Source organism: Aptenodytes patagonicus, chromosome 2 (assembly GCF_965638725.1).
Source record: "Aptenodytes patagonicus chromosome 2, bAptPat1.pri.cur, whole genome shotgun sequence".
Taxonomy (NCBI): domain Eukaryota; kingdom Metazoa; phylum Chordata; class Aves; order Sphenisciformes; family Spheniscidae; genus Aptenodytes; species Aptenodytes patagonicus.
In genome coordinates, this window is record NC_134950.1 from 9902946 (window position 1) to 9930251 (window position 27306).

Sequence of the window (27306 nt, forward strand, 5' to 3'; positions counted from 1 at the left end):
CACCCACCTCGCTACAACCTCCTTTCAGGGAGTTGTAGAGAGTGATGAGGTCTCCCCTCAGCCTCCTTTTCTCCAGGCTAAACAACCCCAGTTCCCTCAGCCGCTCCTCATAAGACTTGTTCTCCAGACCCCTCACCAGCCTCGTTGCCCTTCTCTGGACACGCTCCAGCACCTCAACGTCCTTCTTGTAGTGAGGGGCCCAAAACTGAACACAGTATTCGAGGTGCAGCCTCACCAGGGCCGAGTACAGGGGCACGATCACTTCCCTACTCCTGCTGGCCACACTATTTCTGATACAGGCCAGGATGCCATTGGCCTTCTTGGCCGCCTGGGCACACTGCCGGCTCATGTTCAGCCGGCTGTCGACCAGCACCCCCAGGTCCTTCTCTGCTGGGCAGCTTTCCAGCCACTCTTCCCCAAGCCTGTAGCGCTGCATGGGGTTGTTGTGGCCAAAGTGCAGGACCCGGCACTTGTCCTTGTTGAACCTCATACAGTTGGCCTGGGCCCATCGATCCAGCCTGTCCAGGTCCCTCTGCAGAGCTTCCCTACCCTCGAGCAGATCAACACTCCTGCCCAGCTTGGTGTCATCTGCAAACTTACTGAGGGTGCACTCAATCCCCTCATCCAGATCATCAATAAAGATATTAAACAAGACCGGCCCCAGTACTGAGCCCTGGGGAACACCGCTCGTGACTGGCCGCCAACTGGATTGAACTCCATTCACCACAACTCTCTGGGCCCGGCCGTCCAGCCAGTTTTTGACCCAGCGAAGAGTACACCTGTCTAAGCCGTGAGCCGCCAGCTTCTCGAGGAGAATGCTGTGGGAGACGGTGTCAAAGGCCTTACTGAAGTCCAGGTAGACCACATCCACAGCCTTTCCCTCATCCACTAGGCGCGTCACCTGGTCATAGAAGGAGATCAGGTTGGTCAAGCAGGACCTGCCTCTCATGAACCCGTGCTGGCTAGGCCGGATCCCCTGGTTGTCCCGCTCATGCCTTGTGAGCGCCCTCAAGATGAACCGCTCCATAATCTTCCCCAGCACCGAGGTCAGGCTGACAGGCCTGTAGTTCCCCGGATCCTCCTTCCGGCCCTTCTTGTGGATGGGCGTCACATTGGCAAACCTCCAGTCGTCCGGGACCTCCCCCGTTAACCAGGACTGCTGATAAATGATGGAGAGTGGCTTGGCGAGCTCCTCCGCCAGCTCCCTCAGCACTCTCGGGTGGATCCCATCCGGCCCCATAGACTTGTGAGCATCCAGGGAGCGTAGCAGGTCATTGACTGCTTCCTCTTGGATTACGGGGGGTTCATCCTGCTCGCCGTCCCTGTCTTCCAGCTCGGGGGGCCGAGTACCCTGAGGATAACTGGTCTGCCTGTTAAAGACTGAGGCAAAGAAGGCATTGAGTACCTCAGCCTTTTCCTCATCCTCGGTGACAATGTTCCCCCCTGCATCCAATAAAGGATGGAGATTCTCCTTGGCTCTCTTCTTGTCATTAATATATTTGTAAAAACTTTTTTTGTTGTCTTTAATGACAGCGGCCAGATTGCGTTCTAGCTGGGCTTTTGCCTTTCTCATTTCTTCTCTGCACGACCTAACGAGATCCCTGTACTCTTCTTGACTCACCTGCCCCTTCTTCCACAAGCGGTAAACTCTCCTTTTTTTCCCTGAGTCCCAGCCCGTTCAGCCAGGCCAGTTGTCTTCCCCACCCGTTCTTCTTAGGGCGTACGGGGACAGCCTGCTCCTGCGCCTTTAAGACTTCCTTCTTGAAGATTGTCCAGATCCAGAAAATCTTCTTTCTTCAGTTCAGTAATCCAAGTCATACTCTACCAAAAGTCATAGCTAGGATTTTTTGGGTTGTATTAGGGTTTTTGTTTTGGTTTTGTTTTTTGCCTGAAGTAACATTTGAACAGTGACATTCACACAATACAATGTCTTATACACAATTATTCAGAAAAACCTAGACCTCTGGTGTGTTGGTTTGTTGCTCTTCATTGCTGAATCATGAACCACAAGGGACTCTCTTCTGTTACGAAGAGAGCTTAAATGTCACCCAAATACTTTTTGCGCACAACCCTCACCCATTTGTCGTATTCAGATTTAAATCTACTGCTCTGGAAATGAAAACATACCAGCACAGAAATGTGGAAATCCTTTAGAAATATCCCATCCCTTTTTCCCTATCTGAAAGTACTGTTTGGGAAAGTACTGTTTACGAAATCCAGTGAGACATATAAATTGATACCTCTTTCTCACCACTTCTTCCGTATCTGGCTTGCTGCTTATTTCTGGCATGTTAGATTGCATCTGTAACTAGGAACCCATCTTATGTGAATGGTGCTTGAACTTAATGGAGAATCTGTTCTGACTAGCTTTCCCATAACACTTGGGTTGAATTGTAACAGCAGTAGATTGCACAATTAATTTTGTTGTAGATTTTTCAATAGCTCCTTTTCATTAGTTCCCTGGTATAACTCCCAAATATAGTCAAAAGAATTTACACAATGGAGAAATAAAAACATAAAATCCATGCAAGACCAAAGGTACTGAGTCGGACCAGCAGTGCATGTGGCCTCCTGCAATGATCAACAGCAGATGCTTGAGGAAGTAGGAAAACAATGCAAAGATGGAGTGATTTTTTTTTTTAAATTCTTTTTTTTTTAACACTTTCTCAGCTCACAGTGATATGAAGGCCAGGAATTACCTGAGTCAGCACTGATATCGTGATGCTTGATACTTCTCAATGGACTTTTACAATTCATTTTGTCTAAGGAATTTAAGTTCATGTCAATCTTTATCATTCATGACCTTGCATCAATCTAGTTAAATCTACCCTTGCTCCCTTGCAAAGTTGTTCCATACATGCTCTTCAGGCCTCAAGTCCCCTGAGGAGCAGACTGGCCCTGTCCATGTCTCAAAGCATTGGCCTCAAGCCCACCAGAATGACTCATTTGCTGTGAAATTGGGGGACTTTTGCATGTTCTGGGGCACGAGAATTTGTAGGGGACTTGGAAGTTGCAAAGCTTGCTACAGTAGTGTTGGAGGACTTTTTGGTGGATGAATCCAAACTTGATTCAGTGTCGTCCATTCTACCTGTTGAAATAGGTTTCTGGATTGAGATTGCACAATCACCCACAATACCCCTCTTCTGAACTCAGCAGACCTAGGGGTTTTTGGGGGTGGGTTTTTTGTTTGTTTTTTACAGAAACTGTCACATACATTTAATCATCCTTACTTTTTCCCCAAAATGGTAGCATAGACTTTATTTTTTAAAACAGGGAAGAGGAGGAGTGAATTTTGGGCGACAGTGACAGGAACTGCACACAATATTAAGGGTTTAAGCATGCTATGACAATGTTTTTATGTTGCTCTGTTGCGTGCTCTGTTTCTTTCTTAATTTCTGATGTTCTGCTTTGTTTTTGCTTGCTAGTGAATGTCAAGGCAATATAACTCCAGAACCTTTCTTTATAATGTCTAGTTACACAATAATTTCTTAAAGTTAGTAGTGTTTTCCCTCGTGTGTTATGCTACCTAATGCACACTTTCATTCATTGGCCATTCAATGTGGGATTCCTCATCTAACTTGGGAGCTACCTGGATGTGAGCCTGTTGCCATAGACTCTGTGCACAATTAATGGATGTATGTAGAGACTTCCAGGGTGAGATACATCTGTCCTCCTGTGCAATTAGATTAGGATGAACTGAACTGTAACTTTTCCTATGCTGAATAGGGAAAGGGTAGACCCCAAGCTCCAATATGGATATTTTTGTTGTAGAAGTCTGTGTTTGGACAGACTTTGGACTCACCTTTGGAGTCAGCTTTTGTTTCTGTTGCCCTGAATAATTATAGTATTGTATGGAAAAGAACAACAGAGTTTATAACTATGAATCTTATTTTCTAACTCCATTTATATGTTGTTAAACAATGTGGGTCATATCACTGTTCCATACAGGACTTCACTGGTGACCTCCCTCTGTTGAGAAAATTAACTCTATTCCTTCCTTTCCCCCACCTCATCTTTTCCCTCTGTGTGAGGCTCATCCCTGTTATCCTATGTTTGCATAGTTCCTTTTAGTGTTTTGGTGAGGGACAAAATTTCAGAAATCCAAACAGATAATTTAATGTGGATTTCCTCTCCCCACATGCTTGTTGATCCCCGGGGGGGGGGGGGGAGTTTTGTGAAGTAAAAATTTCTTTTTATAAAACCTGTGTTTCTTGTTCAGCATTTTGTATTTATCCACATGTCCACCAATTCTGTTCTGCACTGTAGTTTCTACAAATTTGCCTGAGGAATATATCAGAATTACCGCTCTGCTGGTGCGTACTTGAATTCTCAGTTCTCTCTGGAGCTCTTATTAAAAATAGCTATTATATTTGCTTCTCATTCTTCCTGTAGTATCGAGGCTGTTATAAATAAGAGGCTTTACTTTACAACTACATAGTTTGCCTATTTTATTCTTCTGTACCTGGGTCTAAGTGACTTGCCATTGCTCATTTTGTCAGCTTTTATGAATTCTACTGTCAGCACTTAGATTTGGTATAAATCCTCTGAAGCAGAGTTGAAAGAAAATTATTTCATGAAAACTTCTTCAAGCATGTCAGTGATGAACACAGATGCAAAAAGAAGTCATTTACCTTTCTGGGCTGGCTTATCTCTCAGTGCTCTTATACCATGATGATCTGGAGAACATTGCAGACTTGCTGAGATACTCCTTGCTCTGCAGATCTTCAAAAGAAGCTTTTATCACTTTTCACTTCAGCAATCTCAGTCCAGAAGGCATTATTGTTATCAAGTCCAGATAAGAATATGGTGGTCAAATATCTTTTTCTTTTCTATTATTTTTTCATTAGATTTCAGCTTTGTGAAGGATGAAATGAGAAAGGATGCTTTCTTATTTCAAATAACTTCTTTTGCCATCCTTTTTAACCTTGCCAGCTTTCTTGCTTTTTCTAAAGTCTTTTTGAGTCTTTTTTCATATGTATGTTTTTCCATTCATAAATGCAGCTTGGCTCTGACCTTGGTTATTTTTTCTCTGGCTACCCGTGGAACAAAGCTGTTTTATAAGTGCAACATAAAAATAGTTTCAAGTTGATCAGGATTCTGAATCATGATTTTTTTGTTTGTTTGTTTGGACTTAACCAGATATGCAGAGGCAATTCTCAGTAATTTAGACGTCCTTCAGGTTTCTTTAGGTGCAATTTAAGTATAATCAGTGACAGGAAAGAGTTGTGTTTGTGCATTTTTCTTCTGTAAACTATTTAACTTTTTTTTGTTCTTCAGTGTTTGCAGGGTAATACATCTGAACAAAACTGTTTTAGACAAAGGAAATTTAAGGCTTTAATTCTAGTGACGTGTTTTCTAGCTCCAGTATATAAAGGCTGTTCTTCAACCTCTCTTCACAGTATTTGTTCTTCAGTTTCCTTACTTAATATGTACAAGTAGACATGAATTTCACTGGGTTCAGAAGCATATGCTAAAATTTTGGTAACTTTTGAATGGGAAATAAACATAGTACTTAATGAATGTTGTGGGTTTCAATGAAAGAGTACATATTCTTTGTATGCCTGGGGAATTTGATCTGTCTTCTGTCTTTGTCCTGGGAAAAGTTTACCATAGGGTGGCTTTAGGCATAAACAACTTCAGGTGACTGCCTGGGGCAGCAGAACAAGGTGGGATTCAGCCCTGGGAGTCATTAAGCCTGAGCCTCTACAGGGCTCGGGGCTCAGAGCAAGAGTGCTCCCTGCTTCTGTTGAGTACTGCTGTGTAGCAAAAGGCTGCTGTAAGCTGCTGTGGCTGTCATTCCTTCCTCAGTTGCTTGGATTTGTGTCTTCAGATGCATTTATATTATTTAACACATAATCCTCAATATATACATTATAGTGCAGAAGTGAGGGTTGCTGCAACATTGCTGTGCAACGAGCCCTACCAGGGTTTTCTAAAAAACAAGGTAAATTCTGTGCTGAGTGTTTCTCAGAGATAGAATAGAACAGGATGTTTCCATTGGAAGGGGCCTACAATGATCATCTAGTCCAACTGCCTCCAGTTGAAGGTGTGAATTGTGGAGAAGAAAAGATTTTTTTTCAGCTTTCAGCTCAGAAAACACTGCTGTATCCAGTCCGGTATGCTGCTTCATACTACATCTGCGGTTCTGTAGTGAGGTCCTCAACATGGGCTCAGGTACTGGCTGCCTTGCCAGATCCCATCAGGGAGGGGGTGATTAATGAGGCCCCTTTCCCTGCTCATAGCCCCTTTGAAGGGAGCTCCCTTTGTCAATGGGAGCAGAGCCCATCCTCAAATGCCCATGATTCTGGCACCTCTCAGGGAGCTGCTGAAGGAGAAGGATGTCCGTCTGGGGAAGCTGTTCTATTTTCATCACAGTACTGAGCTTTGTTTATGATATTGAGAAGACATGAGCCAGTTCTAGAAGGCAAACATTATCCTTTGTATGTACTGCTGTCAGTGTTTGTGTCTTCCTCTCTAGGGTTATTAAAGTCCTTCCTACAGTACTTGTATCTAAGGAAGTAAACATCAAGTCATGCACACTATAGCTTTCTTTATGCAAAGTAAATTCTATTAGGACACTAGGAAGTCATTTCTGAGTTTGCATGAGGCAGCTACAGGGAGATTAGAGCACGTTCTTGCTCTAAGCATGTTGGTTTTCATATGTTGCATTTCAGCATAGGCTACGTTGCAGATTTAATGTTTCATCTATGTGCCTTTAAGGTCAAGCAGGGAACTACCTTGCCTCTTCAATAGAAAATATTTCTTCTCCTTTTACAAGACTTACGTTGATACTTATGTAAAAATTGAAAATGTATTATTCTTACACAGTACTTGATTTTTGTGTGTATATGTGTGGTAACTACAGAGGTATTCCTTTTCTATCATAATCAAAGCCTCATTTCTAGATTTAGGTGATTTGTGATCTGGGATTCTTGAGAATTTCCTATATATTGTTCTAGGACAATGATCTGCTTCCTGCTTCCTCTTTCTGACCGGGAATTTCTTTTGCCTTTCCACAGATAAAGGAAACAGTTGTCTTCAGCTCTTTTTCAGTCTCTTTACAAAATTATTTTTGAAAATGCTCTGTGAAACAACACAGCACTTAAAATAAAAATGCTAGGAAATATGGTGGGGTTAGAAGTGCTTCACAGGCAAGGACAGGGGTTCCATGATCTAGCATATTTCTTTCCGACCTTGTTCCATTATCCTTTCTTTTCCTTCAGCACAGTAGGGTGCATTTGAGCTTTATTAGCTCAGGACTGCATAAGCCAAAGCTCCTTCTTAGATAAAGTCTTCTGTGTATATTTATGCAACAGCTTTTACATCAAAACAAAATGCATATTTTATTATTATGTAGTGGTTTCCTTGGTTTTAATGCTAAGCTATTTGATTAAAACCGTATGCTTTTGGAACAGTTTTATTGAAAACATACTGTTTGAGTTACAACACATATGATTAAACATTTGGCCTTTTGAAAACCTCAGAGTTAATGTCTGATTTTAGAATGTAACTTGTCTGATGTGTGGGGTTTGGGGTTTGGTGTTTGGTTTTGGTAAATAAGCGTTGTGATTTTTTTTTTTGTCTTCTAATAGTTTTCCACTTTTCTTTGTTGGAGCTTTAGCACACTGTTGTTTTGAGTACCCATAATACCTTAGAAGTGTTATTGTTTAACTCTGACATTAACTAAGAGCTGATGAGAAAAGTAGATTCATGCATTGTGGGACATACCCATGAGCCTTGTTTGAAACTTAGGTCATCTTTTTTTTTTTTTTCTTTTTTCTCCTCTTTTTAAAATTTTTTTCTCTTCCCGCCCCCCGTAATTCAAATGCTCTCAGGCAATATGACAACTTGAAGAATATAAAACTTGCAGATCTTTTGGGGAAAAATACGGTACCTATTGGCAACTATTCTCTCTCCCCCGCTGCCCCCTTTCATTGCACAGAACTTGTTCTAGTTGGAAAAGCTCTGTGGCTTTGTGTTTGTGGCTTACAGAAAAAAACATAGTAAGACTAGGAAACTCATTAAAGTGAAATGTTGATTTAATTAATACCAACAATATTCCTCTAAGAGAGATGGAGGTGATAAATTGTGTCCTAAAGGGCTGTAGTGGCAAATTTTCTATTTAAAGATGCTAAAATGGAACTAACAAACAATATGCAAACAGATGCCAGAAAGGAAAGTAATAGAAGCAGGAAATCATTTCAGGCACAACAGTCTGTAATTCAGAATTTCCTTCATCCTTGAGTTAACGATTTTGCTCCCTTTCACTGGCTGCAATTTCGTCTTCTTGGTTCTGACCGCTCTGTATGTCCAATTTGCTATTAAATATATTGAAACAAGTCTTTGGCTATATACCAATAAACCTTCCATTCTGTGGGGTAACTCAGTTTTTCAAAGCAGGTGAAAAGGGAATCTTTGTAAGACATGTTTCTTCTTTTAAACTTGCAGTCAGATTCAGACTTGTTCTCCTTAGTTTTATATCTGATACTGTTGACTTTATTTGTTCTGCAAAAGTGTCCTACATTACAATAAAAAAAAAAGTTTGCATTACAGTAGACAATTATAAATTCCTATGTTGTTTACAAAATGAGCAAATGTACTTACGTTGTTCAATCGATCTTTTATTATCTTACTACTTTATTAATAACTACCAAGCTTTTTTCATTGATGCATTACAAATTCGTCGCTGATGTAAAAGAAGCATATATATGTCTATTGCTAAATAGTTCTTTTTAATATTAAAATTATTGTAATTTTCAGTAAATGCAGTAACTTGTGGCTTCTTTGAAAGTACTGTTTGTCAGTTGGTTTGTCACTACATTGCAATACATGAATTTAAAATAATAACTGACTGTCTACAAGAAAGAAACTGACTTCTAATTTTTTTTTTGCAGATCATGTTCAAAATGAAGAAAACTATGCACAAGTACTAGATAAATTTGGAAGTAATTTTTTAAGTCGGGATAATCCAGATCTTGGCACAGCTTTTGTAAAATTTTCCACGCTTACTAAAGAATTATCAACGCTGCTGAAGAACCTGGTGAGGAGTTTCAAACTTTCTTAGTTTTTTAGTTTTTCCCAAAATAAAGTACAATACAACACCTTCATGATCCTGATGAGAATTTGAGATGCTTTCAGTTTTTTTCAAAAACATAATAATTTCTGCAGAGGTTATCTCTAAAGGGTGTTATTACACACTCGCTGTGTTCAATTGTTAATTGGCAGTTAAGAAGAAAAATATAAATGTTGAGACATCACTTAAGGCATCGTTCTCAAGTGATTGACGGTGTTATATATCTCTTCTTATGGACCTTAATTTTAAATCATTCCCTGACTTGAAGTCTTTCCAGTTAAAAATCCAATACCATTAGTTATGGCTTTTTTCTCTTATCGCAAAAAGAGAAACTTCCACTATTTGGAAGAAAGATAACTATTTGGGGAGCGTGCTTAAATGGTGTTAATAGTCCATTCTCCCTGTGGTATACAAAGCATCCATTGCTTAAATATTAGGCTTATGAAGGTGGTTTAAAGGTTTGTCTCATCTAAAGCTGATGGCTTCACCAAGGACAAATCCTGCCTGACTAACCTAGTGGCTTTCTTATGACTACATCAGTGGACACGGGAAGGGCTACAGATGTCATCTATCTGGACCTCTGTAAGGCCTTTGACACGGTCCCCCACAACATCCTTCTCTCTAAACTGGAGAGGTAGGGATTTGATGGGTGGACTGTGTGGTGGGTGAGGAATTGGTTAGATGGTCACATCCGGAGGGTAGTGGTCAATGGCTTAATGTCCAGATGGAGGTTGGTGACAAGTGGCGTCCCGCAGGGGTCCATATTGGGACCAGTACTGCTTAATATCTTCATCAATGACATAGACAGTGGGATCGAGTGCACCCTCAGCAAGTTTGCAGATGACACCAAGCTGAGTGGTGCGGTTGACACGCCAGAGGGACGGGATGCCATCCAGAGGGACCTGGACAAGCTCAAGAAGTGGGCCCGTGGGAACCTCATGAGGTTCAACAAGGCCAAGTGCAAGGTCCTGCACCTGGGTCGGGGCAACCCCCGGTATCACTACAGGCTGAGGGATGAAGGGCTTGAGAGCAGCCCTGCCGAGAAGGACTTGGGGGTACTGGTGGATGAAAAGCTGGACATGAGCCAGCAATGTGCACTCGCAGCCCTGAAGGCCAAGCGTATCCTGGGCTGCATCAAAAGAAGCGTGGCCAGCAGGTCGAGGGAGGGGATTCTGCCCCTCTGCTTTGCTCTGGTGAGACCCCACCTGGAGTACTGTGTCCAGCTCTGGAGCCCTCAGCATAAGAAAGACATGGACCTGTTGGAGCGGGTCCAGAGGAGGGTCACAAAAATGATCAGGGGGATGGAACACCTCTGCTATGAAGAAAGGCTGAGAGAGTTGGGGTTGTTCAGCCTGGAGAAGAGAAGGCTTTGGGGAGACCTTATTGCAGCCTATCAGTACTTCAAGGGGGCTTCTAAAAAAGATGGCAGCAAACTTTCTAGCAGGGCCTGTTGCAACAGGACAAGGGGGAATGGTTTTAACCTAAAGGGGGGTAGATTGAGACTAGAGATAAGGAAGGAATTTTTTCCGCTGAGGGTGTTGAAACAGTGGGACAGGTTGCCCAACGAGGTGGTGGATGCCCCATGCCTGGAAACATTCCAGGTCAGGTTGGAGGGGGCTCTGAGCAACCTGATCTAGTTGAAGATGTCCCTGCCCATGGCAGGGGGGTTGGCCTAGATGACCTTTAGAGGTCCCTTCCAACCCAAACTATTCTATGATTCTATGAAAGTTTGGCTTAGGCCTTTTACTTCTGAAAGCTGAATTAATAAAACTGTAGTCATTACAAATATCTTTGAATACTGAAAGTAACAAAGCCACATTTCTTGTGAAATCATGTTTCATGGGTTTGATAGCTGTTGTATTCAGAAAGCGGTAGCTTCAATTTTATGTTTTTCTTATAGTTGAGCTTATCTCCAAGCTTTTTGGTGTGTAAAGTATAAGCAGTATTACAGGCTTTCTTTCCTAGAGTCCCTAGCACGAGCACAACTGGTTTAGGTCACATTAGAGGTCCATGTAGCCAGTACCCTGGCTTTGATAGTTGCCCAAGAGTGAATCTTCAGGGAAGAGTGTAGGAAGAAAGCAAACATACAGGGGTACCTTCTGTACTGTGGTCATGAAAACAATCTTCAGCTCAGAGATGTTGGAGCTGAAGGCAATAGCTTTTGCTCTGTGGTCCTCGTTTGGTGTTACTTCCATGAATTTATCTAAGGATTTCTTGAATATATGCTATGCTTGTGTCGTGGTTTAATCTCAGTCGGCAATTAAGCACCACGCAGCCGCTCGCTCACTCCCCCCCACCCGGTGGGATGGGGGAGAGAATTGGAAGAGCACAAGTTAGAAAAACTCGTGGGTTGAGATAAAAACAGTTTAATAATTGAAATAAAATGATAATAATAATAATAATGATAATAATAATAATAATACACAAAGCAAGTGATGCACAGTACAATTGCTCACCACCCGCTGACCGATGCCCAGCCAGTCCCCGAGCAGCGGCCCCCCCGGCCAGCTTTCCCCAGTTTATGTACTGAGCATGACGTCCCATGGTATGGAATGTCCCTTTGGCCAGTTTGGCTGTGCCCCCTCCCAGCTTCTTGTGCACCTCCAGCCTTCTCAGTCGGTAGAGCATGGGAAGCTGAAAAGTCCTTGGCTAGTGTAAGCATTACCTAGCAACAACTAAAACACCGGTGTGTTATCAACTTTGTTCTCATCCTAAATCCAAAACACTGTACCAGCTACTAGGAAGGAAATTAACTCTATCCCTGCCAAAACCAGGACAGCTTGGCACAGAATATGGTGGATTCCTCCAGAGTGCTAAAATTAACTGCTCTCTGAAATGTCGTTTCTATTTCTTTTGAACCTGATCCTTTCAGTTATTGTTCCCTGATTCTTGTAAGATATAAGAAATGTAAGAATTCCCCTGTTTTTCCCAGGAATTTACAGATAGCTATCATTCTTCCTTTCCCTCCTCTGTTGATTTTCTAGCTGAGTCCTAGTTATTCCATAACTTGAATTGTCCTTGTTGGTCCTTTCTGTATCTTCTCTTAGCACTGTTATGCCCTTTTCTGAAATGAGGGGGGACAAATGTGAAGATGGTTCCATTTCTTATTCCCTTTTATGAAGGCTGATTGCTTTACGGTTACTGAGCATTGAGCTTGATGTTTTCAAGGGATTCTGTGTATTTTTTCCTTGAGATGTTTTTCTTGATGATTGTTATTTCATAAGCATGATTTTGTATGCAGTTTTTTCTTCTTATGCATCACTTCACATTTTTCAGCATAGACTTCAATCTTTAATTTCATTCTTTCAGGGGTAAGTGTTACAAGGTTCTTATGCGACTCTTCATACCTGGCTTTTGCTTTACTACCCAGAATAGCTTAGTATCAGCAGACATTCTCACCTGACTTTCTGCACTCTTCTGAGATTCACTTATAATCACCTCAGACTACACAAGCCCTAGCAACACTCAAAATGGGGTGTCACTTCTGACCTCTCATGTTTGGGCTTATTTCTGCCTTCTGAGTCTTGCCTCTTCTTCATCACCTACTTAATCATCTAAGGATGATCACACTTATCCTAATGAAGCTTGCTTTCTTTAAGAGCTTTGCTCCGGCCTATTACCTGGATCATCCTTTGTTTCAAAGTTGGCAGTTTTAAAGACCGGTAGATATGCGAGGGACCTGATTTCCTCTGTAAAGACTTCTGTCATTGTGGGTTATTTTGGCCTCCTTTAATCTTACTTTGGCACACAATTAAAAATAACTATTTTAAAGTGTGTGTTAAAATGCAGTTTGAGGACAGTTTGGGACTAGAACTCAAGTTTGTTGGAAGCTCTCTGGACCACATCAGTCCTCGCAGGACTTACACAGAAATTTTTAACTTCTGTCAACTGGCAAACAACAAGTGAGGGATTATTTATTTAAAGTAGTGCTGATTGAGAGGAAAAAGCTCTCAACTTAAGAAGCCACGCTCATTCAAAACAACATTATACTATTTCAGCTAGTCTACGAAGCGTTACCTATCTAAATTTTTGTTGACAGCATTTAAAATAGCCTATTCCATAATTTACTTCATTCAGCAGTCTCAAGTAGACAACAAGCTTATTTTACAAGTGTCTTGGCATTTTAGAAACACTTATTTTTCACCTTTCTTCTCTCCAAGATAGATAATTCTGCATTGTTGACCCACTGTTGTTCTTAAGCATCGGTCTGATTAATACAATTTCACTGAAAGAAAAAGATTTTTTATAATATCGAAATACAAGTTTGAGGTCCAGTGAAAAAGCCGTTGAGAGGGGGACTGTATGTCACTGTTGCTACTTCTACCTCCTTTCCTGTTCCAGGTTTCATTCTTTATGTAGTAATTCATTATAATAGTGCATTAAAAAGCTCTATGAAGATCTGCATACGTGAAACTGAGTGTGTCAATATCTTTAAATTAATGTAGATGAGGTTTTGGAAGAACATTTGGAGCACTTGCAGATTACTTGTTTTTTAAAGATTTTGCATGGTGCTTGGCTTTTTCCAAATGTTCAAAGCTTGTTTTTTCCCACCTCCCCTTCCTGTAAACTTCCTCAGCTAATCTTTGCAGGTAAATTATCTTCTCTCACATCCCTCCTCCCCAAATTATCATACATATTTTCATCTGTTAAGGTTTTTTCCTTTATTTTGCTCTAGATATGAGACTGTTTTGCTTTGTTATCAGACGTGTTTCTAATTCATTTGGGCTTATCAAGTCTTCAACAGTGTAATAAATGATTCTAAAATCTTACCACATTGGAGTAATACACTGCTAGTTACATTTTTTTTTTTTTTCCCCCTAGCTGACATACTAGCTGGCTACTGTTCAGTAATTTCAAGCCAAGTATTAATGGCTTGAATTGGTTATCCTTAACGGACACACTTGGAAAAATGAAAAAAAGCTACAGTAATGTACTGTTGTTCATGCCTGCCCTAATAACTGCTTTAAGTCTGCCATATCCACCCATATTGCAGAAATACGTGTTCTCTCTGTTTTTATGAACTAGGATGGGATTAAAATCTTTTGAATATTCTTTCTCAAAATTCACGTTTGAGGTATGAACTTCAGTTAAGGTTGTTAAGTGGAAACTGATTGAAATGGTTGAGAATGAAAACAATAATTTATTGTTGTTTTCTTAATTAAATTTTTCTTTAATCTGCATATTGATAAAGTAGGTATTACCTTAATCACTTGTTGGCTTAATATTTGTAATTCTTTTCCTTCTCCAACAAAATTGACATTGTCAGGGAGTTGTTAGTTGTGAGTTGTGTATTGAGATAAAAAGCCAACAGAGGACAAATTACGAAAGGGCATAATCCTCTACAAATTCCCTGGCTCCTTTTATTTCTGTCTTGAAATAATATTGGGGGGTGGGCATGTGCAAATATTTAAGAAGAAAGAAAAACAGAACCTAGCTCTTTACAGCATGTAGTCTAAGCTTTGATTCTATTTAAACTCCTTTAGTGAAGCCAGGTAAAGAAAAAATCTTTTGGGGTTTTAATCACTGAAAGTGATGGGGTTGCTTTTTTTTGTTTCGTACAAAATCAATATTTGAGTACTAATTATGCTGTTGCAATTAAGGAGAAAATCCCTTCTCAGATCTTGATCTTTTAAACTGTGAAGAACCTTTGCTCTGTGTTCATGCTGTTGTTTGAGGCTGCAGCTCAAGACGTTCTAGTGGTTGTCCTTTATCTTGCTTTGAATACATTTTGAGTATCAGATTTTGTGAATTTAAAAAATATAAAATTTTGACACATGAAACAGTTGTCGAGATATCTTGAACATGAAGGTACAAGTCTGTGTCATGTTTTCTGAATTTGAATCCATCTCATGCTAAGAATAATTATCAGTTGTAATATCTGCAAGCTGTCTAAAAAGAACAAAACTTGAGGGGTGGCTGACAAGCTATCAGGTGATAATTAAGTAGCTGTATAATAACCTGCGTTCAGAAGATCCACCTTCCCCTCTGCCATGCTGAGACCCCAGTGCTTTCCAGAGGATAATGCACAGCAAGTTTGAGAACTGTGCTTTGTAGGACTGATTTGTATCAGATACAACGGGTGCCTGAACTGTGCTCAAGTTCTGGCAGTCAGGTTTGGCAGTAATCTCTAGGGCACCTTACAGAAATCTTTTCAGCCCAGGATATTTGGAGAATTAAGCAAGTCTGGGGTTTTTGGTTTTTTGGTTTTTTTTTTCAGTTAAGGACTGATAATGAATCTAATGAAGGAAAATACACTATTTTATACATAGTGGATGTAGTTCTTGTAAATAATGACATGGTACAAGAAGTTGCTTGTAAATTGGTAAGAGGCCCTGGCTCGTAAAACAGCAGCAAATGCACACAGGTCATGCCTTGTTTCATCATGACTTTATTTTACGCCTATGAAAGAAGTAAACCATGATACAAGAGTGAAATTTCTTTGAATTTTTTCTTTTATGGGCATGTATTTAAAATTGCATAATTTCACTTCTAAAAAAACAAATGTTTAATTTTTCATATATGTCTTTTGAATATATAAGGAGTTTGTGAATGGAATGTTATACCTGGAGAACCTGAGTGATCATTTTGATATTCTCATCTGCGTAGATCACCTATTTCACAAAAGTCCCTTAAAAATTAGTTTCATGGACTAAAATATGCTCAGAAGACCTTGTATGGCCCAGCTACCCTCTCCTACATATGGCAGATTAAAAACACTAATGTAACACTTCCCTGCCCCTTTGGTTTACAAGCAGAGGATGTGGTGTCTTGCAGTCTTCCCATCATTCTCCCTAGCCTTCCTTAGCAAGGAACTGAAGAATTCATGGAATATTTTGGGGGAGAAACAAAGGGAGGGATGAAGTAAGAGAGGCAACAGACTTTTCACTAGACTGGGATAGTATTGATACACATCTCTTTCCTGTGATCACAACTCTTCAGGAACCATGCACACCATACGTGTTCAGATAGGATCACAGCAGTAGGTTTTTCTACCCTCAGACTGGCAAAGACAAACGGAATGTTTCCACAGATATGTAATCAAACAGGCTTGGACTTAACAAGGTGAACTTTAAACTCCTGAGAGTTTAAGCCAATGTCAGATTCCCACACTGGACAAGGAAAGGAACAGTCTTCCCAAATACTTGGGAATAATCAAAGAGCTGGCGACTCTCTTTGCTGCTTTTGTTCGTGGTTGAATTAACATGTGCCTTGTGTGTTGTCTGCCTGTAGCACAGCAGGTCCTTGCTTCTTATTCAGGAGGCTATAAGAAACATTTGTTCCAAAAATGAATTTGCTTCCTAAATAATTAAGCAATATTCAAATGTTTGCTTTGAGAGACTGAAGATTACCTTGAGGTGCTTTCAGAAGTTTGCTTATATGTTATTTTTAAAATTCTGGTTTTATATCACCCTATACAAGTAAAGATTAATTTTAATACTTCTATGTCTGATGCAAGTGAATGTTTATTAATTCTTCCCAGACTTGAATTTATTATTAATTTAGAAATTTTGAGGTGATTGCAACTTCATTAGTGAAGTTCAAAGACTTGTTGGCAGTAGTTTGATAAAAGCGTAATAAATCTTTTTGAATGATAACAGTATAATGTTTTTCTTTTTAGCTCCAGGGTTTAAGCCACAATGTTATTTTCACTTTGGATTCTCTCTTAAAAGGAGACTTAAAAGGTGTTAAAGGGGTAAGTGTTGAAAACTAACTTTTTATTTAAGGAAATGTTTTCAGGTTCAGCTGTCTTGTGACTGTTTTCCATTCACCTGTGAAATTATTTCTTATGTTGGCATGCATTAATATTCTATATGTAGTCCAAAGAAAAATTCAAAATTGGTGTGACTGTGATGCTGCTTTAGAATTTCATTGTAAATTCCTGTCTTAAGGTGCACAGGAAAGCAATACTTTACAAGATTCAAAAATAGTATTTTTTCCAGCTGCTGTCTGAAAAGTTTTAAAAGAAAACTATTTTTTGTTTCTATTTATAACTTGATATCTTAACTATAAAGGTAAATTTTTAGAAATGTTCTAACCAAATTTTCTGTTTCCTAAGGACCTCAAAAAGCCTTTTGACAAAGCCTGGAAGGATTATGAAACCAAATTGTAAGTATTTTTCTCCCTCTTCTCTTTTTTTTTTTTTTTTTTTCCTTTCTTTCTTTTTCCATTTTGTTTTTTCCCCTCCTGGTCCCAAACTATGTAATGTATCTGTGGATGTAAATGTGAATATGAGCAAGGCATCTCTCTTCTGCACTAATAGAAATAAAATATTTTTATGTTCTCTGTGAAGTAGTTAAAAGACTGCCCAATGATTCTTTAGTGTGAGGAAGATAATTAATGCTTAGATACTGAACATCATACAGTGAGTTGTGGGGATTTCAGATGGCATTTACACATTCTTATAACCATATACATAAAATCTATTGATACTAAAAATCATGAGATTTATATGTTGTCCTGTATTGCAGAACTCTGTTTTTGAGAAGCAAGAATTTTAGTGCACTTGGTGTGACCTTCTAAAATATCTGTGGTTCTAAAAATACTTTCTTGCTATTAATACCTGTCTTCTGTGGGTAAAGAATGATTTATAAAAATAGAAGGTTGGAAGCAAGTAGTATCGTAGTTGCAGAAATGTTAGTGGAATGGTTCAGAATGCTCTCAAGGAAATGATGGGCAGTTGCTTTATCAGAATTCAAGAGGTCTCAGGAGTTAATTCATTTTTTTGTATCCTTTCATTTATTCCCCTTTTAATCCTATTATCATCTTTGTTTGATTTATGTCTAACCAGGAGGGGAAGAAAGCAATGAAAGAAAAAGTCAGGCCACTAGGAACTGCTGAAACATTTATTATTGGCATAGTTTTCTTACATACATATAGTAACTTCTGCCTTCAAAATTCATTACAATGTTAAATCCTTATGAACAACTGAACTGGAAATGAGGTTATTACTAATCTAAGGCAAAAATGAGATTCCTGTCTCAAGATCACAACATCATACTCAGTTGAGCATTCAGATTTACATGTAGAATGGTTTTTTTGTTCCTTTTTAGTTATTTAGTTCTTACAGATATTGCATCTTTTGCAAAAGTATTGACTAGTTTTCTATAAACAGCAAAGTGGTTTAAAAAAAAAAAAATCTTTCTGCCTCTCAAATTGCTATATGTAAAATCAGGGGTATCTTTGCCAGCCTATTTATACCAAATGCCATTAAACAGAACTTAGGAGACAGAGGTATCTCTTACAGACTCAATACATGGTATCATTTGTGGGATTCTGTTCTGAATTTGGAAAGTTTACAGAAAGATGCCTGTTGTTTTGTTACTTTTTTTTTAAAATCTTATGAGCAAATTTCACTTGGGCTTATTAAGACCAAGAAGGTGTCCCTTAGATTTCTGAGAACCCCATTTCCCAGAACTTGTTCAAGAGCAAATATCAAGTCAAGTTCAGAGGCGCAGTACTGAAAAGTGCTTTTTTCTACATGCAAATGTTATGCCTTTCTTAGTTGGAGAAAAGCGGAGTTCAAAACCAAATAAATTAATCCTTTTTAAATGTTTGGGGTTTTTTTTTCCTGGCAAGGAGCACCAGTCTAATAAACACACAGTGCTTTGTCACCTGTTTTACAGAAGTACAGCTTCAGTGTTTATTTTTCTCAAAAAGGCTGCTAGAGAAGAAAGATTTTTTTTTTTTTTTTTTTAAAGAAATCAGAAAATTGTTTAGATTTTTCTACTCTGTACTGGAAATCTAAGTTTGCTTACAAATGGAGTATCCAGTTAGCCTGCAGAGTAGATATGTAAGGACAGCCACACTGCAAAGCTCTAATTAAAGTCTCAGGATGGCCTCTTAGTTCCATATTTGCATTTCACTATTTCAGAATTTCAGTGTTGGCTTTCTCTGAAAAGCTAATGACTGGAAGTCATTAGTTATATGCTGCCTTATTGTTTTCCTTAATTCCTGCCTTAATAGCATGAAACACATTTGATTAAGTTATTCTGCCATTTTCCTGCCAAGTCAGTAGTTTGTTATATGTATGCTTTACACTGCAGTATATAGAGATGAAGGCTATGGAGAACATCATGCAGAAAGAATGAGGTTTTTTTTTCTTCCCCAAGTAGCACACAAACTAGAGAAAAGAGTTAAAGGATGAAAGGAAGGAAGGGCAGCTTCATGACTCCATTACTTCTGGACACTTAAAAAAATATATAGGATTTGGTATCATAGAGGAACTCATCTTCAGAATGGCTTCTTTAATATTTCTTGACATTTTTTTCCCTAAATAATACTAGGTCACATGATAGTAGAAGAAATTCTCTAAAATGTTTTCTAATTAAAATTTCAGTACAAAAATTGAAAAGGAAAAAAGAGAACATGCAAAACAGCATGGGATGATAAGAACTGAAATAACAGGAGCTGAGATAGCAGAGGAAATGGAGAAGGAAAGGCGGCTATTTCAGCTACAGATGTGTGAAGTAAGAAACAAGTTTCAGCTTTTAATTATGACACCATAACTTAAAAGTACCTTGTGAGCCTTACTTAAAGGTGGTGAAATCTACTTTGTCGTTTAATGGGGGTGGAGGGAGGAAATGATTTCAGTGTCACATAGTACAGCAATACAAAAATAATTATTTTAGCAACTCTGTACAAAACCTGGCTTCCTTTTGTTTTATTCCTTTTCTTTGTTTTTTAGATTATTATTCTAAGGTTCTTGGGCTGAAAATATACTATGGAAATATTTCTTATTTTTTCAGGTTTATGGTTGAGCAGTTCAGGAAGTATTTTTGATATCTTTCTTCCAACATACTTTCTAAAGCCTTCTAAATTTTCTAATAAAGTGATAAATGATAGTGATACATTAGTTCCATAAAAATGCTTTTTGGATTAATAGTTCTCTTTATTACATTTTAGTAGTGATTACTTTAAATTGCATAGTATTTATATTTTTTAGAATATTTCATTAATTACTGCAGTAGCATTAAAAAAGGGACATCTTCAGACAATTGGAAAAGACAAAACTTTTTCCTGAATTTGTTTTATGTTTTGGGGTGTTTGAATTTTCTAGGAATGGCCAAATAAATTGTTATTTGTTTCATATTTTGCTTAACTGTGGTGGGCGGGTGGCTTATGAGTCAGCACCCAGGTTAAACACAGAGATAATTCATTGAGCAAATGATGTTTTGTTGATTGAAAACTGTTGAAGGTTGTGAGGCATGATTATCAACACGTTTTTCACTGTCTATACAGTATCTTATTAAGGTTAATGAAATCAAGACAAAAAAAGGTGTGGACCTTCTGCAGAACCTTATTAAGTATTATCATGCACAATGCAAGTAAGTGCAATGCTTTTTAAGCTTTAGTTACAGTTTTCTTTTTTACACAAGTGTTTGTTTCCCTTTGTTTTGAATTTGTTTTGGTTACATCAGGAATTTTTTCCATAATTGTAATCTGCTGGGTGCCTGCAACTTCATCTTATTAGGCTGTGGCCTTTCAGTAGAGAGTATGAAAGTGAGTGAGTGGGGCAGGGGAGTGATGGAGAAAGAGGCCAAGGGAAAAGCCTGCATGTTGTGTACAAAATTAATTTTAATTCCTGAGGCATAGATCTAGAATGTAAGTTTAGAAATAGCTTGTTTATTCTATTTAATGGGTTTTAGTTTTTTATGTAAATTTTAAAACCATTGTGAAAGCCAGTAATTTCTTTGAAATTCCTTGAGGTGAAACTGGTAAGATATGACCTTGTCATCAGTAGAACCACAGAGGCAAATGTACAGGAGCTTTTACTTAAGTTAAATACAGGAAAGAGACTGTAGAAATTACTAAGGGGAAACATGTTGACTAACAGTGATAAAAATAAGCTAAGCTATATTCTCTCTAATTTGATATTTGTTAAAGTCACAATGGTATATCTCCACTGCTGAAAGATATCATACTTTAAAACTACTGGGAAGGTTTTTAAACACCCCCCAAAACCAAACCACCCCCCTCCCCGCTCAAACCAACAAAAACCCAACTTCATAGTGATGAATTTCAATTGATTTCCTTCAGATTTCTAATTTAGAATAAATACTTGAGGATAGAAGTTAAACTTCTGTTTATCTATAACCTAATCCTTCATATGTTGCCACTTATACTAATGTGTGAAGTGCTTATTTGGCTCATTATATTTCTATACAGTGAGACTAAATCCGCAAAGCAAATTAAATGTTTCTGGACCGAAATGCAACTGTCAGACCTTTCTGAAGTATATTACCTAAGGGGAATGTGGAAGCTGTGCTATTGTGTGGTTAGATTGATAGTAAAACAGTACACAGTGGGACAGAGATTTGTTTGTTTGTTTCCGAATGTGGGAGGAGCTGGATAAGTTTTATTGGTTTTGCTGTTTTCCTCCACAAGACAGTCTACTTTGTGTTATGAATTATATGTATTCCTGATAAATCACAGGTATTTTTCATTACAGTTTCTTCCAAGATGGCTTGAAAACAGCTGATAAACTTAAACAATATATTGAAAAGTTGGCTGCTGACTTATATAATGTAAGTTTACTTATAAGTAGTATACTGTCTGAAAATGGAAATATTTTGTTTATATGAATACATTTTAGATATGACTACAAGAGTGTATATTTCATTTGTATCTTATAAATGAAAAGTGTGTTCTTTGAAACTTGGAATATAGCTAGACTGAGGAAAAAACATTTTGACTATCTTAAACTTTGTATTCCTTTTTTACAGTTATTAGGAAAAGCAGCTTTCATTCTACTAATTTAATGCTGCATTAAAATAAAACTAATTTAAAGTGGGAATCTTTGAATCAGATTACGTTATTAGCATCAATTTTAGCTACCACTTTCATTTTTCCATAACAAACTGCTTAATGATATGAATTTGAATGAATTAACTTACGATGTTCATGGAAGGCAAGTAATAATGTGGAATCAAAGCTCACTTGTCACCCAAGTGCTTTTGTATTCTATAATAAGAATTACAATAATCCCATTTGCTATTGCAGTTTGTGGCTAAATTAAACTGTGTTTTCATTCCTTAAGTCATCTGTCGAGCTTATTGGAGTTATTTAATATTTCAGAGACTAATTTAGTTGCATTAAATGTAGTGAGCCATTAAAGCCTAACAGAACAGAGCATGCAGAGTTGTACGTTCATTTTAGCTTGCTTTTCAAGTAATACATGCATAGAAGGTGAATACATGAGAATGGACTAGCCCATGAAAATAAACTCAAATATTACAGAAACACAGAATAGTTGAGCTGGTTGTTCAGGACATCTGAAATGGTATATTGGAATGCATAAAAAATTAAAATTAAAGTTGCATCTAGAAAGCATATAATGGCAATCTCTTTCTATAGATAAAGCAGACACAAGATGAAGAAAAGAAACAACTTACTGCTCTTCGTGACTTGATAAAATCTTCTCTGCAGCTTGATCAGAAGGAGGTAAATAATTTAGACATGTTATTCTCGGAGTTAATGTGAGTTTATGAATTCTGTATTCAGAAATTGGTTTAATTGATGTTCAATTTGTGTAGTTACTGGATGTTCAATTTGTGTAGTTACTGGATGTTCAATTTGTGTAGTTACTGGTTCAGAAGAGTTGGACTTTGAACATTGTGACAAAATATTTAATATTTTAAAATATTTTAATATTTAGAATGTCCAGCTATCAACAAACAATAGTTTTAGATTAATTTTCTCTTTCAATTTATATGTTAAAAGAAATTATTCCTTTTTTGTGTAATTTCATATTTTTTTATGTACTTTTTTTAATGTACTATAAGAACAGTTGTAATGGATCAGTTAAATACTTCATCTAGCCTAGTATCCTATCCTTAACAATGATAAAGAATGAGTGTTCAGGAAAAAATACAAAGGGATGGGATGCACACTTCTTTCTTGTGTCCTGCCATCCTCCAGCCAGACTGTGTTCAGGATTTTCCTGACCTAGGTGATCCTGAGTAAGCCAGAACGAGAACTGGAGGCTTGCCTTTCCGTATGGTTTCCGTATTACTCTTCATGTGCTAACTCACATGGATTTTGTGATGTTGCTCTCCTTCCCAAACCCCTCTTGCTAATACTGTATCATAAGGAAGAAAATTTGTATGTCAACCAGATAGAAGTGACAGAGACAGGGCAGTTAAAAAGAAAAATATATCATCAATTACACTGGTTTCAGAAGTGAAGGGGGAACATGCAATGTCCATTGCAGATGTTCTGGAATACTCCTTGAACTGGGAGGTAGGATATAATATGTATCACAGTGTTTACCTGATTATAATATTGTGATTTTTTCCAAATTATCGTGCCTGAGAATCAGAAATACTGAATATCCCGTGGTGAAGCCGAGTGTTGGGGGTGGTGGTGGGGTGGAGGGGAATGGGGTGGCTTACCTTTAGGGAAAGATTGCTTACCCTCTGTTCAGTTTTCTCTTAGGTAAATAAAACACTAGTATTTGCCAGGTGTCTGCTCAGCTTATTAAATATTTATTATGAAATATGAAGTATTATTATAATTAAACATTAGATGCTATTCTGCTGCATATATATGATCATCCACGTCTATAATTGGGCAGTATTGCTAATATCAAATATACATAAGAATATAATTTACAACCAGATGCACTGAGTCAGCCAATTTCCAACAGCAATCAATCATGGATGTTTAGAGTAAAATGAAGGGCAATAAACACTGATACTTTCCCAGAATACCCTCCCATTAGTAGTTTGACGGTCTCTGTAGTCTCTCTACCACCCTATGGATTTCCTCTCTTTGAATTTGTGCAGTTGCTTTTTGAAGCTGTGTCAGCTTCTGTTACAGCTGTGTCTTTCCCACTGTTGCTACATGTTGTGTGGAAAAAATCTTTTTGCTTTTATTTGTTTTGAACTTTTAGATCTGCATACTCTACTCAAGATGGGAATGCTTATGAATTTGTGATAGCATCACTAGATCATTTCTAGTGATCATTTCATTCTGATCTTTTTTTTTATGTAAGTCCTAACATTGGCTTGCTTTTTGACCAGTGCTTAGTGCAGAGGAGGTATATAACGTTTAATCAGCTGTAATCCTATAACCATATGATCCTGTTTCTGAATGTTAATAGTCAACTCACAGTATCTTATTTTTGCCCTCTGCATCGCTTTGCATTTGTTTATGCTGATCTTCACCTGTCATTTATTGTCACTATCACCTCACTATCGTGAGGTCCTTGAGGAATTCTTCAGTCAGCCTTTCTTGGGTATCCTGAATAATTTAATACCATCTAGTAAATTTTGACAGTTTACTGTTCACAATTTTCCCGATTGTTTTAGTGTTAGACACCACATGTGCTGGCACAGCTTTCTGTGAAACTCATTTGTTTGTTTCCTGCTTTTAACTTGTTAGCTCATCTGAGGACTTTTCCTCGTGTCCTGTAGCAATGTAATTCTTTCCCTTTCATAAGGAACACTAATGTGCCCACTGAAAGTCCAGGTACACTGTATCAGTCTGATTTCTCATGTGTATCTACTTACTGATTCCTTCAGAGAACTCCAGGAGATTTTAGAGACATAACCTTTCTGTACAAAGCTGCACTGATTTTTCCAGTATATAGAATACTAAATGTACTCTTAAAAGTAGTTTTCATTAATCTTCCTTATGTGGTGTGAAGCTTACTAATCTTTACTTTCCTGGAATTCTTCTGGAACTACTTCAAAAATAGGACTTTAGTAACTGGGGCAAGTAAGTATTTTTATGGGCTTTCATGTAATTTTGTAGGTAGCCCATTGTAGTTATGGCTACTGCGTGTAGATAAATGGCTTGAAGTTGATAAATTATTTCAGGTGGATTCACAATTAATAAGGAATGATTGATGAGTCATTCCTTACAGTGTGGTGGTGGTTTTTTCTTTTGAATGCTTGCCTATGTGTGCTTTTGTAATGTAGATGTACATTATATAGCAGATAAACCTTGGCCAGAAGGCTGTTCCTCTTCCTGCATCTTTAATCCCATCGTTCTGAAGGACAACACAACCTTACAACATACTGGACATGGGTTTTAGAATTTCTTTGTTGTCACAAATGATGACAGGAGTGCTACAGAGCACCTTTGAATAGATCCCAATTTATTGTAAGATGTGCCAGCACTTTCTAGTACTCAGTTTTCCCTTATCTCATACTCTACAGTCTTTCCCAGTGCTGTTTGATACCTTTTTTCCTTCCATCTCCAATGTGCGCATGGACCTACCAGCTCTCTTCCATAATACTTACAGAGCTTCCCATACATGCGTTACATTTGTAATCTTCCTAATATCTAAATCCCTCTGAACGTAACTCATGCTTGTTCTCCATCCTCACCCCCAAAAGTTGAATGGAGAACATTAGATTTCAAGAGCTATTTGGAAGTAACTTTAATTTCTAAGGTGCTTTTATGAATTGATTCCCAACACACAAAGGAACTAGACCTGCTCTCTTCTCACGTACCTTTTTCTTCCACAAGCAGATTATCTGGGAAGCAAAGAAAAATACCTCCTTCTCTCCTGGCTGCTGCATATGTTGTTAAGTTCAAGCTACTTGGTAATCAGCCAGTTCTCAGAAATAAAGTAGGATAGATGTGGTGTTCTTCGGTGCTGTGTATTGTACATACATGGCTGCATATAGTACAAGTCAAGTTTCAAAAGTTGTTTAGAGTATTATGAGGTAGAATAACTAAATGAAATAGTGTTTGGTTTTTTTGGTTACCTATTTCCTGGATGTGTAGTAAAAATTATTCTGTTTCAGTGGAAAGTAACCTCATTTAAAATATAAAAATTAAACAAGTCAAATTCTGAAACTTAGATACATATTGTAATAAAGCAGCTTCACAGGCATCACCAAAATAAACTATGCAACTTTTCTGACTTTAATTATAGTGTAGACAAATTCTAGGACACCTGATCAACTGTGTGTGTATACGGATGCTACCTATATAAAAAGTTATAAAGTGTTTGACTTGAAGAGAATTGACATTGTGTCTTAGAAGGAAAAGTGGCAATATTGTGATTGTCAGTTATTCAAGCAAATCATGGGAGAGAGAGATTTGCTGTAATGAAAGAATTGACTGTTTTGGATAAAATAACCATTTGATCACATTGATGTTCAAGTGTCTCTTTCGAACTCAACATGAGGACTTTCACTTGTAATTCTGCTACATTACATGAGTCAGAGCGTAATGATGCTGGCAGATAGTGAGGAGCTTGATAAAACAGTGTCTCTGGTATTTAGGTATTCAGTGTTTTAATCCTGAAATAGCATGCCAGCATTCATCACTCCTTAGTTAAGTGACAAAGAAACTTGAAGACACATGGCCTGAGTTTCACCAGTCAGCTCTCCATCATTGTGTGTATCTGAATCTTTAAGTACGTAAAGCTGGGCTTTACTACTGTGACAAATGGCCTGGTTGGTTGTGATTAAGAATACATTTTCCCCCTTATATTACTGCATTATAATCTCATTGTTGGAAAGTTTATGGGTTACTGGAAATATTGAAGAACATGACGTGAATGGGATTTTCTCTGGTGGATTTGTAAAGATTCAGAAGTACTCTTACCAAAAATTACTTTGGCAGGGAAACAGTTTGAAATAATAAAATTGAGGCCCTGGTTGTGTGTAGTTTTCAGTTTCTTTGACCCTTTGTGCAAGAGAAGGAAGTTGAAACTAGTGATTCCTCTCCAAATTGTAAATTCTGTCACCTTTAACCTCTTTGGACCTGCCATTAGATAAGTGAGACTTCTACCCATCTCAGACTGACTTGCTGTCACAGATGACAAAAGAGATTCCTGCATGGCTGTTAAATCTATTAAAGCATTTAGGATCTTTTTGAATTTAAAATAATATGTATGGAAAAATTACTCTTCAGCACCCATACTTTCATTCAGGAAAAAACACGAATGTACTAAATGAGCTAACCTCATTCCCTACACTTTCAAGTTCTCATAATGCAACTCTTGTTTTACTGTTGCATGCATTCAAGGTGTTTATTTAACATTATGGACATCTGTAGTGCTCTTACACATTTTGCTGGCATACCTGTCCTTTCATCGGTGAAAAAACTATTACTGTAATATTTGCAATTACCTGATTCTTGGAAAAGCACGTCTTGACAATGAGTCTTGGGTTGCGCAGAAGTGCTAGTGCCGTAGCTTCACTACGGGAAGTACAATTTACTGTGGCTCCATTAACATGCAATGTCTCTTGTTGCCACTGTGTACTGTCTTGGTA

General features: G+C 38.0%; 1 protein-coding gene across 3 annotated transcripts in view; it reads left to right on the forward strand.

The window, feature by feature from the left end:
- Window positions 1-27306, forward strand: part of ASAP1 (ArfGAP with SH3 domain, ankyrin repeat and PH domain 1) — a 145982-nt gene that overhangs the window by 62384 nt on the left and 56292 nt on the right. For all 3 annotated transcript variants that reach the window (XM_076329089.1, XM_076329090.1, XM_076329091.1), the window contains exons 4-10: window positions 8895-9040; window positions 16692-16766; window positions 17130-17179; window positions 19410-19539; window positions 20312-20397; window positions 21522-21597; window positions 22427-22513. In XM_076329089.1, coding sequence (XP_076185204.1) covers window positions 8895-9040; window positions 16692-16766; window positions 17130-17179; window positions 19410-19539; window positions 20312-20397; window positions 21522-21597; window positions 22427-22513 — 650 coding nt within the window. The remainder of the gene's footprint in view (window positions 1-8894; window positions 9041-16691; window positions 16767-17129; window positions 17180-19409; window positions 19540-20311; window positions 20398-21521; window positions 21598-22426; window positions 22514-27306) is intronic.